Below are 14,175 nucleotides of genomic sequence, written 5' to 3' on the forward strand. Positions count from 1 at the left end.
ACCCAAGGATTTCTACTAGCCCTAGTCTTTTTACCTACTTGATCCTCTGCTGCCTTCACTACTTCATCCCTCAAAGCTACCCATTCTTCTTCTACTGTATTTATTTCCCCCATTCCTGTCAATTGCTCCCTTATGCTCTCCCTGAATCTCTGTACAACCTCTGGTTCTTTTAGTTTGTCCAGGTCCCATCTCCTTAAATTCCCACCTTTTTGCAGTTTCTTCAGTTTTAATCTACAGGTCATAACCAATAGATTGTGGTCAGAGTCCACATCTGCCCCTGGAAATGTCTTACAATTTAAAACCTGGTTCCTAAATCTCTGTCTTACCATTATATAATCTATCTGATACCTTTTAGTATCTCCAGGGTTCTTCCATGTATACAACCTTCTTTCATGATTCTTAAACCAAGTGTTAGTTATGATTATGTTGTGCTCTGTGCAAAATTCGACCAGGCGGCTTCCTCTTTCATTTCTGTCCCCCAATCCATATTCACCTACTACGTTTCCTTCTCTCCCTTTTCCTACACTCGAATTCCAGTCACCCATGACTATTAAATTTTCGTCTCCCTTCACAATCTGAATAATTTCTTTTATTTCATCATACATTTCTTCAATTTCTTCGTCATCTGCAGAGCTAGTTGGCATATAAACTTGTACTACTGTAGTAGGCGTGGGCTTCGTATCTATCTTGGCCACAATAATGCGTTCACTATGCTGTTTGTAGTAGCTTACCCGCATTCCTATTTTCCTATTCATTATTAAACCTACTCCTGCATTACCCCTATTTGATTTTGTGTTTATAACCCTGTAGTCACCTGACCAGAAGTCTTGTTCCTCCTGCCACCGAACTTCACTAATTCCCACTATATCTAACTTCAACCTATCCATTTCCCTTTTTAAATTTTCTAACCTACCTGCCCGATTAAGGGATCTGACATTCCACGCTCCGATCCGTAGAACGCCAGTTTTCTTTCTCCTGATAACAACATCCTCTTGAGTAGTCCCCGCCCGGAGATCCGAATGGGGGACTATTTTACCTCCGGAATATTTTACCCAAGAGGACGCCATCATCATGTAATCATACAGTAAAGCTGCATGCCCTCGGGAAAAATTACGGCTGTAGTTTCCCCTTGCTTTCAGCCGTTCGCAGTACCAGCACAGCAAGGCCGTTTTGGTTATTGTTACAAGGCCAGATCAGTCAATCATCCAGACTGTTGCCCTTGCAACTACTGAAAAGGCTGCTGCCCCTCTTCAGGAACCACACGTTTGTCTGGCCTCTCAACAGATACCCCTCCGTTGTGGTTGCACCTACGGTACGGCTATCTGTATCGCTGAGGCACGCAAGCCTCCCCACCAACGGCAAGGTCCATGGTTCATGGGAAGGGCGCGGATAATGTGTCTGCTAATTTTCGTAGTTTCACCCGTTCTACCGCTACATGGCTGTCGCGACAGACCAGTACCGTTCGCGGCGGACCGTTGTGTAATACCGGCTGAAGTGTGGCTGGGCACCACTACTTAATATTGCCTCTGCTCGGAAATATAGTAAATCTGGGGCTGATGCACAGAGCAATCTGAGTTGAGGTGGGGAGCGTCCACGTGACCTGTGTTTACGTTTAGTGGTTTGTTGTTTCCTCTTCGTTTTATTGCTCTCACGTTAAATGATAACAAAACGGAATTTCGTCACCGGGAGCTATCAAATGAATTAAAATACGTTCGCATAATTCTAAAATATATTATTAGTTCCAGCTTTTATTTCCAGCTTTCTGACAGAACAATGAAGTTATTTTTGCCGGTTTGGTAAAGAGATTTGGCTTTTATTAATCTTTTCTGTTGAGGCAGTCAATTTATTTGAAACGAAGTGTTTAATTTCACACTATTGGCTAGTTTCAACTGTTCGCTGCATTTCAAGTGCACGTATGGCATTGTGCCATAATAAAGAACCACAGTACTGGTACTCCAAGAAAATTTACATACAAATGTGGATTTTAAGCTGAATTGTGCGTTTTACTATGGTTCACGAAATTCCGACGCTCTTGAACTATCATCTGATATCTTGTTTATTTTATGCCATACGTAAGATCATTAAATGTTTTACACGTACGAACATATGGGCTTCCTGTGTCATCGTAGCTGCACAAGTGCGGTGACGCCTGTTATTTGGCGTTCTCTTGCAACTGCTGAACGAACCTATTTCTAATAGGTCGCGAGAGTATATTGCGAATGGTGGTTTGAAAAGCGTTACATTCTAAGCAGATTTCCTTTCACGCAAGATGAACGATGTGCGAGAATGTACGATGAATTTCTTAAATTACAAAGCGTTTGACTCTCATTTAAAAATCAACTCTTTGAGGACGACCATTTAGAAGAATTTCGAGCCCAAAAGATCAGACATTTACGTCGTTTTACTGGCACATTTGTGTGATGTAGCTTAAAGTGTAACACGAGCAAAAACGATCAACATTATATATGGAAGCTTAGCTTCTCTTCCTGATTATTAATCTTAGAGACCAATATTATATGTGAATGCTATGTATATTAATTTAAACCATTAACTTTTCTTATTTGTGTGTTCGCGCTACTTACGAGTGATCCTCCTATTGGCTGACTACATCACATGTCGTATGCTGTCATCAGCTGGTGAGATCAAGTGGCAAGAGCTATGACTGTCTTACATAAATGCATCGCAATCTCGATTTCAATGTTTCGGAAAGTAACATGCGGTGTTTGGTGGTATTCAAATTTATACCTTGGTAATACGAAAATATGTAGCGTACATGTTGCTGCACATCAAAGGTCTTTCAAAACGTGTTTTCCCCCCTCTGAGTTTCGTTTTCTAAAGTACCGGGAAGTTCTACTCCTGCATATAAAACCATAGGACTGACGAGTTTCACAGTGCCGAGGAAGAGTATACTGTCACTTAACACGGAAAAAGTGTATTTTCATCCGGGAGAAAGTGTATTTTTAACCGGGAAATCCGGGAAAAATCGGTGAATTTTTTTTCCTTGACCACGTATACACCCTGATAATACTCGTGACATTTTCTCGACCTTTGCACGGAACCTTGTGATAGTACCTTTGCGTACACTGGTGGCTCTCGGAGTGACTGTGGTGTCGGGTGTGCCTTCGCGTCGGCACCGACGATTTTCAGTATCGGCTTCCGGAACACTGCCCAGTAGTTACAGCAGAGTACCCTGCCCGGTATTTGTTTGCTGTATACAGTCCACCCTGTAGTGCAACAGGTCCAGGGAATCTTCCAATTGTTCAGTCTTGATGGACCCACCGTGACTTTTATAAGTGGTGCTCCCTCACCACTTTGTGCTCACTATCGTCAACCTATGACGGTTTGCCGTTTCCTGACTGTTTGCCATTTCCTTTTTTTTTAACCACTTACATTCTGATGTGTGTTTCCGGTCTGTCAACCATGTTTTACTTTTTGTCCATCATAGCAATATGGCAGAGAACATTTAATCTTAAGTTCGTGATTGCCGTTGTCTCTACAGTGTATTTTGTGGTTCTTTCGCTCTTTGCTTCCATCAATTAGGAAATGTGTAGTTGCTTTTAACTACTTTTTCGGATTAGTGTTCCGAGGTTCTGACATGGGCGTGTAGGAACTTACTTGTTTTTTGAGACAGGGTTGTAGCCTCTCCCCGATGCTATTCAATCTGTATATTGAGCAAGCAGTAAAGGAAACAAAAGAAAAGTTCGAAGTAGGCATTAAAATCCGTGGAGGTTCGCCGATGGCATTGTAATTCTGTCAGAGACAGCAAAGGACTTGCAAGAGCAGTTGAACGGAATGGACAGTGTCTTGAGAGGAGGATATAAGATGAACATCAACAAAAGCAAAACGAGGATAGTAGAATGTAGTTAAATTAAGTCGGGCAATATACTGAGGGAATTAGATTAGGAAATGAGACACTTAAAGTAGTAAATGAGTTTTGCTATTTGGGGACCAAAATTACTGATGATGGTCAAAGTAGAGAGGATATAAAATGTAGACTGGCAATGGAAAGGAAAGCGTTTCTGAAGAAGAGAAATTTGGTAACATTGAGTATTGATTTCAGTATCGGTGAAAGTATTTGTACGGAGTGTAGCCACGTATGGAAGTGAAACATGGACGATAAATAGTTTAGACAAGAAGAGAATAGAAGCTTTCGAAATGTGGAGCCACAGAAGAATGTTGAAGATTAGATGGGTAGATCACATAACTAATGAGAAGGTATTGAATAGGATTGGGGAGAAGAGGAGTTTGTGGCACAACTTGACTAGAAGAAGGGATCGGTTGGTAGGACATGTTTTGAGGCATCAAGGGATCACAAATTTAGCATTGGAGGGCAGCGTGGAGGGTAAAAATCGTAGAGGGAGACCGAGAGATGAATACACTAAGCAGATTCAGAAGGATGTTGGTTGCAGTAGGTACTGGGAGATGAAGCAGCTTGCACAGGATAGAGAAGAATGGAGAGCTGCATCAAACCAGTCTCAGGACTGAAGACCACAACAAATGGAAACAAAACTTTACGCGTGTACGAAGTACGCAGCGTGGCGTCTCGTGTTATAAAAAAAAATGTCACACCCACTTAAGTCTGGAAATCTGACCCAAGATCTCTAAAAATGAAAAGCTGTCCCCTGATGATGACACTGTTCGCAATCGGGAGAAGGGATGAATGACAGAAACGTTTATGCTTCACTAGCTGTGATTCATAAGGGGTCTCTGTCATGGCGCGCCTTCCAAACCACTAGCGACGCTTTGTCTTGATGCATTTCACGGTCATCTCACTGACGACATAATAACATAGATCCACAGCCTAACCAGTGCTGGAGGAATGACTTCTGTGTTACAATCTCTGGATGTTAGTATAAATAAATCTGTCAAAAGTTACTTTCAGGAACAGTATGAAAATTGGTTTTATTAATCAAACTGTGAGCTGACTCTGTCAGGGAAAATTAAGAGTGCTGCACCTCAGATTATTGCAGGCTGGCTTTTGGCTGCCTGGAAAAGCGTCAAAGCACCTGCGATCGTTAAATTGTTCAAGAAATGCTATATTTCAAATACTCTGGATGGCAGTGAAGATAATGTGCTCTGGAAGGACGCAGGGAATGATAGGGAAAGAGTAAATTGAACCTATTTCTGGTGTAGGCTCCTCAGAGGATACCAGTAATTATGAAATTTGTGAATAATGATTAGTAATGCCTGTAATTTATGGTATGTATGTCTCCATGTCATGTAGGTGATCAAGTTGAGCATTCTTTTTTAATAATGACTGTATCACTTAACAGGGGATTAAGAGTTGTTGTTGTTTTGATAGTTTTGTGTATTGTGTAAAATAAATTTTGTGTACCTGTGATGTGCCAACAAAGTCTTTCTTATTATTTTAATTTTTAAAATAAGTGTCCATATTACATTCAATTGCGCTTTAGATTTGCCTAAATATGGTAGATTTGATTTTCGTTATTCTTGCTACTTTTGTCAGGTGATGGAATCTGAATGGCATGACTTACTTATTGCAGGTGTGCTGAAAAGGACTCTTAAAATGTCTTACATGTCTGATTAACTGCAGCATTACTATAAATATGCATCCAACCATTCTAAAAGTGAGTACTGTGAAACCATTGTATAAAAATAGAAGTGCGGAAGCACTCTCCAACTATAGACGACTCATTAATTCCCATATTTAGCAAGATATTTGAAATGATTGCCCTTTCCAGAATATTGACTCTTTCACAAAATTCAAAGTGGTAATAGATTTTTGTCACAGGCTCCAAAAAAGAGCTAAGCATGACCATAGCTTTCTGTCTGTTGGACCAGAGGTTGCCTATTACAGACATATTTTTAGACCTGGCAAAAGCTTTAGGCATTGTAAACCATAGGTTACTTCTAAGAAAGCTGAAGTCATAATCTACCGGGGATCGATCCGTGCACATTATAACCACATACCTGTTGAATCGTAAGCAATGCGTTAAACTAATATACAAATTGATGTTAAACTGTGAACTTTCAATGTACCATTGAAACAGTTACAGAAGGTGAACCTCAGAACTAGATCCTTTGTCCATTTCTCTTCCTGATATACACTGCCTGACAAAAAAATTGAAGCATCCACAATTGGATGTCAATTTAACTTTGTACATATATGTGCTATTGGTGGGTATAAAAACTATTTGAGTTGCAATTCTCTGTGAGAGTAGAATGGCCAGCAGAGCACATTAATGTTAGTGTTGTTATAAAAGGGACGCAAACAGGATCGGATGTTGTATGATCAATGTGATTGACATGTAGGTGACTGTTAACAGAAGTACAAGCATGTGGAATCGGTTCCCAAATACGGGTATAATGTTACAAAGCTATGCGAAATGGAGCGAGCGTGTAATGACTGCAGTAGGAAAGGCAACTTGCCAGCTTCAGCGTATTGGGTGAGTTTAAGAAATGTGTGTACCATCTGTAAAGGCATCTGCGTACAGAACTCTAGTGCGACTCATTCTTGACAACTGCTTAAGTGGTTGGGATGGAACAGGAAATGAAATGACTAGTGGTGGTTCAAGGTACCCTCTGCCATACGTCACATAGTGGCTGGAGTGTAGATGTAGATGCCACATACTTGTGTGAGGGAGCAGTATCAGTATTGGACAGAGTTGGAAAGGAGCCTCATTCTGATTCTCTTTGGCCAGTTGTTCAGATCTTGCAGTATCCAGATTTACAGTGCTTTCAGATTTGACAGTGGCTCGATGTCGTTTGCACGGGTATCTGAAGGCGCTCGTACTCACTGTCGAACTACCGGTCGACCACATCTGACTACCATAAGGGAGGATAGGCATGTATACTGAGCACATTGTAACCCCTTCACAGCTGTCGCTGCAGTTTGAGAACAGGTAATGGATTCCTTGCAACTTCTGTCATCCCACACGATTGGTTGGAGATTAGCAGCAGCTGGACTAGGGAATGGTCTGCCATTAACATCATAACACTGGCAGCTGCGTTTAGAGTGGTGTGAGAAACAGATGAAATTGTAAAATTGAACGGAGCTACAGCGCCCGATGGATTCCCTGTCGGACTGTGTACTGAATTTGTTAGCCTCTCTTCTAACTATAATCTATCGTAGGTGCCTCGAACAAAAACCGTGCCTAGTTCTTGGAAAAAGACACAGGTCACACCTGTCTACAAGAAGAGGAGCAGAAATGATCCACAAAACTACCATCCAATATCCTTGACGTCGATTTTTTGTAGAATCTTGGGGCATATTCTGAGCTGAAATATAATGAGGTATCTCGAACAGAATAACTTCCGCTGTGCCAACCGGCACGGATTTAAAAAACATTGATCGTGTTAAACCCAACTCGCACTTTTCTCTCGTGACATACCGAAAGCTTTGGATCGAGGCAACGGGTTGATGCAGTGTTTCTTGATTTCTGAAAAGCATTTGACTAGGGGAAATTTACATTTTCAGAGAAGAGCATTGCAAATGGTCACAGGTTTGTTTAATTCGTGGGAGAGTGTCACAGAGATATCAAAGGAACTGAACTGGCAGACTGTTGAAGACATGCATAAACTACCCCGAGAAAGTCTACTAACGAAGTTTAAAGAATTCGTTTTAAATTATTACACTAGGGATATACTACAAACCCCTATATATCGCTCACACGTGGACCTTGAGGATAAGGCAAGAATAATTACTGCACGCACAGAGGCATTCAATCAATCATTCTTCCTGCGCTCAGTATATGTGTGGAACAGGAAGAAACCCTAATACCTGGTACAATGGGATGTACCCTCTCCCACGCATGTCATGGTGGTTTGCAGAGTATATATGTAGATGTAGATTACTAAAGAATGGCCTCACATTGTGTTTGATGAATGATGGTTCTGCACTACTCCAGATGACAGTGGTCGAGTACGGTGCTCATCTGGGGAGAAGACCTATTCTTAACAATGCCACTGTGGTGTTACTCCTGGCATTACGATTTGGTGAGCCAGGGCTTCACACTACGAGGTGCATTCAAGTTCTAAGGCCTCCGATTTTTTAGTTAACTACTCACCCAAAATCGATGAAACTGGCGTTACTTCTCGACGTAATCGCCTTGCAGACGTACACATTTTTCACAACGCTGACTCCATGATTCCATGGCAGCGGCGAAGGCTTCTTTAGGAGTCTGTTTTGACCACTGGAAAATCGCTGAGGCAATAGCAGCACGGCTGGTGAATGTGCGGCCACGGAGAGTGTCTTTCATTGTTGGAAAAAGCCAAAAGTCACTAGGAGCCAGGTCAGGTGAGTAGGGAGCATGAGGAATCACTTCAAAGTTGTTATCACGAAGAAACTGTTGCGTAACGTTAGCTCGATGTGCGGGTGCGTTGTCTTTGTCTTGGTGAAACGGCATACGCGCAGCCCTTCCCGGATGCTTTTGTTGCAGTGCAGGAAGGAATTTGTTCTTCAAAAGATTTTCGTAGGATGCACCTGTTACTGTAGTGCCCTTTGGAACGCAATGGGTAAGGATTACGCCCTCGCTGTCCCAGAACATGGACACCATCATTTTTTCAGCACTGGCGGTTACCCAAAATTTTTTTGGTGGCGGTGAATCTGTGTACTTCCATTGAGCTGATTGGCGCTTTGTTCCTAGATTGAAAAATGGCATCCACGTCTCATCCATTGTCACAACCGACGAAAAGAAAGTCCCATTCGTGCTGTCATTGCGCGTCAACATTGCTCGGCAACGTGCCACACGGGCAGCCGTGTGGTCGTCCTTCAGCATTCGTGGCACCCACCTGGATGACACTTTTCGCATTTTCAGGTCGTCATGCAGGATTGTGTGCACAGAACCCACAGAAATGCCAACTCTGGAGGCGATCTGTTCAACAGTCGTTCGGCGATCCCCCAAAACAATTCTCTCCACTTTCTCGATCGTGTCGTCAGACCGGCTCGTGCGAGCCCGAGGTTGTTTCGGTTTGTTGTCACACGATGTTCTGCCTTCATTAAACTGTCGCACCCATGAACGCACTTTCGACACATCCATAACTCCGTCACCACACGTCTCCTTCAACTGTCGTTGAATTTCAATTGGTTTCACACCATGCAAATTCAGAAAACGAATGATCGCACGCTGTTCAAGTAAGGAAAATGTCGCCATTTTAAGTATTTGAAACAGTTCTCATTCTCGCCACTGGCGGTAAAATTCCATCTGCCGTACGGTGCTGCCATCTCTGGGTCGTATTGACAATGAACATGGCCTCATTTTAAAACAATGCGCATGTTTCTATCTCTTTCCAGTCTGGAGAAAAAAAAATCGGAGGCCTTAGAACTTGAATGCACCTCGTACAGTCATATGTTTCCTCATTTAACAGAAAATCTGGGACACTTTTGCACCTTGACCGGCCTACTTATTAACCTGATCTCGAACCTGTAGGAAAGATCTGGGACTATTTGAAGCACTGGGTGAAACATAGGAATCATTAATGAATTGGGTAGCTCTGTGGAATTTAATCATTGGTAAGTGACTTTGGCCTACCTGATAAATTTGTCAATTCTCTTCCTCACTGAATTGAAGCTGTTATAAAGGCCATATTTTCTGTTACATGGTATCAGTATGATATGTCCTGGATGGACCAATTTTTTTCTAGTGTGCTTATTAGAGATGTAGGAATAAAGATGATTCTCTCTCTCTCTCTCTCTCTCTCTCTCTCTCTCTCTCTCTCTCTCTCACACGCACACCACACACACACACACACACACACACACACACACACACACACACACACAAAGTTGATTTGATCTCTCAAAAGTGAGGATGTGTAAATGAACTTTCAAAGTATATTTATATCCCCTTTCACATGTGTTCCACTCTGTGACGGTGTTCTTTCAGAAATGTGTGTGGCTTATATTGTTGTTGTGCAATAGTATATAGTTAAAACCCATCTTAGCATCTTACAAAGCCCATTATTATTTTAGAATTAACTATGTTCGAAAAAGAATGCTCTCAAAATGTAGTCTGTTTTTAAAATGGTTCATACAAGCACCATGTGATGCCCTTGGCTGCTCAGAAGCCTTCGCCGAGGTCATTCAGGTTTCGACTTCGTTGCAAGATGAGAGAGTACCTAGTGCTAAGGAACCGTGAAGGCACTGGGGCACAATATGTCATCAGGGGAAGAAATTTCCCATTTGATGTGATTCCCTCTGTGCACAACAAGCACCAAAACTTAGAAACCCAGTAGAGAAAAAAACCCAGAATACAGAAGCCTCTCTTTGTGTCTCATTACAGTAGTACATATTTTGCTGCCGGATATAGAGACATTTCAAATATGGGGAAACGAGCTAACAGATACCTCAGCCAAGAAGGCTTGCAGGGGAGCCTGTGTGACAGTGTGTGCCAGTCCCCAGCTCTCGAGTCAGAAAGTCAGAAACTCTTACAGCAGGAGTGTCTGGCAGTGAAAGACGACAAGCTACGGTCAAGGAAATGGACTGTCTGGCCGTGGTGTAGCTCACAGCATCCACTGTGATGACACAAAGTCACCTTGAACTCTGTGATTTGTACGTTATATATAAAGCGTGGCTTTATACCTGAATTTGTTTGGGGGTGGGGGAGGGGGGATCCCACCCACTGCAGAATATGGTACTTATGGTGTACAGTCACCTTGTACCACATTTTAATAGTGCATTTTATCTTCTTACCAGGTGATAACACTAAATTTGACTGGTGAAGGTGACCTCTTTATTGTCTGACAGTCAGACGAGAGTAAGAAAGCATATTTGGGCCACAGCCTAAGCTCATAGGTGGGAGGTCGAGTGTCACCAAGTGGCTGGCCCATCCTCTTTTAGTTCAGTGCTCATCCAGACACATATATCTGCCTTTTGATCAGTTATTGTTTCCTCAAGCTCTTGCCTCCATTTCAAGTGTGTGTGTGTGTGTGTGTGTGTGTGTGTGTGTGTGTGTGTGTGTGTGTGTGTGTTCTGGAGGAGAGGCAGGGAAGTATTCCCCAGATCTTCCAGGGAAATATTTTTTTTATTTTAGTATCACTTTTTTTAACTTTTTAAACAGTGTAACCAAACACATGATTTAAGCGGGGCATGAACCGAAACATTCTTGTCACCGCCACACCAAAGGGGACTACTACTGTGTTTTCTCTCTCTGAAATAGTAAACAGTTTTTCATTATGCAGTGTTTGATAGGAAGTTTTTTCCTGGAATGAATACTGGCTCATCTGTAAGAAGCGGCTCTGGTGACAGGTCTGACGAAGGAAAATTGTTTCATCTAGTTTATACAGGCAGCACAACAGTGAATTCAGATTAATCTGAGCAGTGCTTGAGTAATGTAGTCCACAGGACAATTCAGGGTATGAAATAAATACATGAAGACAAGTAGTTGTGACCAGCACGCAGACTACAATTCTGCTAAATAAGGATGAATGCTGGGAGGAGAAATACGTGTTTGTTTGATAAGAGATGTAAAGAATCTACAGATTTGCTATTTAGTAACGTTTGAAAATTAAAGTTGTGTCACGTGTGTTTCAGAAGTGATCGTAATGGCTACAACCGACACCAAGGACGGCAGTTTCGCGAGTGATATGGGTGCTCTGTTAGAATCCGGCGAGGGTGCGGACGTGACCCTGGTGGTCGGCACCTCGCAGCTGCCGGCCCACAGTTTCGTGTTAGCGGCGAGGAGCCCCGTCTTTGCTGCCACGTTCCGGAACGACACGAAAGAAGCTCGCAGTCGTCGAATCGAGATAACTGACGTGCGGGAAGCTGTGCTGAGGCAGCTGCTGCATTTCGTATACACCGACGAAGCTCCGCAGCCAGCGAGCACGGCAGCCGAGCTGTTGGCCGCCTCTGACATGTACTACCTGCCGTTGCTCAAAAAGAGGTGCGAGCAGCAGCTGGCGCAGGGCCTGAGTGTGGACAACGCTGCCGCCACTGCAGTCCTAGCTGTGCTGCACTCCTGTTCGTGGCTCGAGAGTGCGGCTGTGAACTTCATAGCGAGCCACCCCGAAGTGATGATCTCTGCCGGTTGGATAAATGTGCTGCGGAGCAATGCAGAGGCCGCAGTACAAATCTGCACTCTGGCGGCGGCGGCAGCACCAAACATCAGGTCTGAGCAGCATTGTGTGTGTGTGTGTGTGTGTGTGTGTGTGTGTGTGTGTGTGTAAAAAAGGCAAAAAAAATTCCCTGTACTCATCACATGTGGGTTTTTTAGGTCAGAGAATTCCCTCCCTAGGCCCGACAAGACGCCTCCTGAGACGCGGCAAGGTAGGAGTAGGCAAAATGCAACAGGGAATAACAATATTAATGTGCTAATAGGCAATAGTTTGGCTTTAGGAAAAGTAAAGGGACGAGAGAGGCAATTCTGACATTACGGCTAATAATGGAAGCAAGGCTAAAGAAAAATCAAGACACTTTCATAGGATTTGTCGACCTGGAAAAAGCGTTCGACAATATAAAATGGTGCAAGCTGTTCGAGATTCTGAAAAAAGTAGGGGTAAGCTATAGGGAGAGACGGGTCATATACAATATGTATAACAACCAAGAGGGAATAATAAGAGTGGACGATCAAGAACGAAGTGCTCGTATTAAGAAGGGTGTAAGACAAGGCTGTAACCTTTCGCCCCTACTCTTCAATCTGTACATCGAGGAAACAATGATGGAAATAAAAGAAAGGTTCAGGAGTGGAATTAAAATACAAGGTGAAAGCATATCAATGATACGATTTGCTGATGACATTGCTATCCTAAGTGAAAGTGAAGAAGAATTAAATGATCTGCTGAACGGAATGAACAGTCTAATGAGTACACAGTATGGTTTGAGAGTAAATCGGAGAAAGACGAAGGTAATGAGAAGTAGTAGAAATGAGAACAGCGAGAAACTTAACATCAGAATTGATGGTCACGAAGTCAATGAAGTTAAGGAATTCTGCTACCTAGGCAGTAAAATAACCAATGACGGACGGAGCAAGGAGGACATCAAAAGCAGACTCGCTATCGCAAAAAAGGCATTTCTGGCCAAGAGAAGTCTACTAATATCAAATACCGGCCTTAATTTGAGGAAGAAATTTCTGAGGATGTACGTCTGGAGTACAGCATTGTATGGTAGTGAAACATGGACTGTGGCAAAACCGGAACAGAAGAGAATCGATGCATTTGAGATGTGGTGCTATAGAATAATGTTGAAAATTAGGTGGACTGATAAGGTAAGGAATGAGGAGGTTCTACGCAGAATCGGAGAGGAAAGGAATATGTGGAAAACACTGACAAGGAGAAGGGACAGGATGATAGGACATCTACTAAGACATGAGGGAATGACTTCCATGGTACTAAAGGGAACTGTAGAGGGCAAAAACTGTAGAGGAAGACAGAGATTGGAATACGTCGAGCAAATAATTGAGGACGTAGGTTGCAATTGCTACTCTGAGATGAAGAGGTTAGCACAGGAAAGGAATTCGTGGCGGGCCGCATCAAACAAGTCAGTAGACTGATGACAAAAAAAAAAAAAGGTAAACTGCAGGAGCGTCTATTGAAAGGTCCCAGAACTGCTGTCATTAATAAATGGTCACAATGACCACATAGTACTAGGGACACAAAGTTGGCTGAAACCAGATGAAAACAGTAATGAAATTCTAAACTCAGATTGGAATGTATACCACAGAGACAGGCTGACAGTGAAAGGGGAGGCGTGTTTATAGCGATAAGAAGTGCAGTAGTATCGAAGGAAATTGGCGGAGATCCGAAATGTGAAATAATTTGGGTGAAGGTCACGGTTAAAGCAGGCTCATACATGGTAATTGGATGTCTCTATAGGCCCCCTGGCTCAGCAGCTGTTGTGGCTGAGCACCTGAAGGATAATTTGGAAAATATTTCGAGTAGATTTCCCCACCATGTTATAGTTCTGGGTGGAGATTTTAATTTGCTGGATATAGACTGGGAGACTCAAACATTCATAACGGGTGGCAGGGACAAAGAATCCAGTGAAATTTTTTAAAGTGCTTTATCTGAAAACTACCTTGCGCAGTTAAACAGAGAACGACTCGTGGCGATAACATATTACATCTTCTGGTGACAAACAGACCCGAACTATTTGAAACAGTTAATGCGGAACAGGGAATCGGCGATTATAAAGCGGTTACTGCATCGATGATTTCAGCCGTAAATAGAAATATTAAAAAAGGTAGGAAGATTTTCCTGTTTAGCAAAAGTGACAAAAAGCAG

The 14,175-nt window shown here is 42.7% G+C and overlaps 1 protein-coding gene across 1 annotated transcript in view; it reads left to right on the forward strand.

Annotated features, from left to right (window-relative positions):
• Positions 1-5,502: 5,502 nt before the first annotated feature.
• The window catches only part of LOC126426656 (poly [ADP-ribose] polymerase tankyrase-1-like), a 59,388-nt gene continuing 50,715 nt past the window's right edge, over positions 5,503-14,175 (forward strand). Inside the window, exons 1-2 of the mRNA XM_050088542.1 lie at positions 5,503-5,588; positions 11,492-12,065. Of these exons, the coding sequence (XP_049944499.1) occupies positions 11,503-12,065 (563 nt within the window). The 5' untranslated portion in view covers positions 5,503-5,588; positions 11,492-11,502. The remainder of the gene's footprint in view (positions 5,589-11,491; positions 12,066-14,175) is intronic.

The sequence above is a fragment of the Schistocerca serialis genome, chromosome 11 (assembly GCF_023864345.2).
Source record: "Schistocerca serialis cubense isolate TAMUIC-IGC-003099 chromosome 11, iqSchSeri2.2, whole genome shotgun sequence".
Classification (NCBI taxonomy): domain Eukaryota; kingdom Metazoa; phylum Arthropoda; class Insecta; order Orthoptera; family Acrididae; genus Schistocerca; species Schistocerca serialis.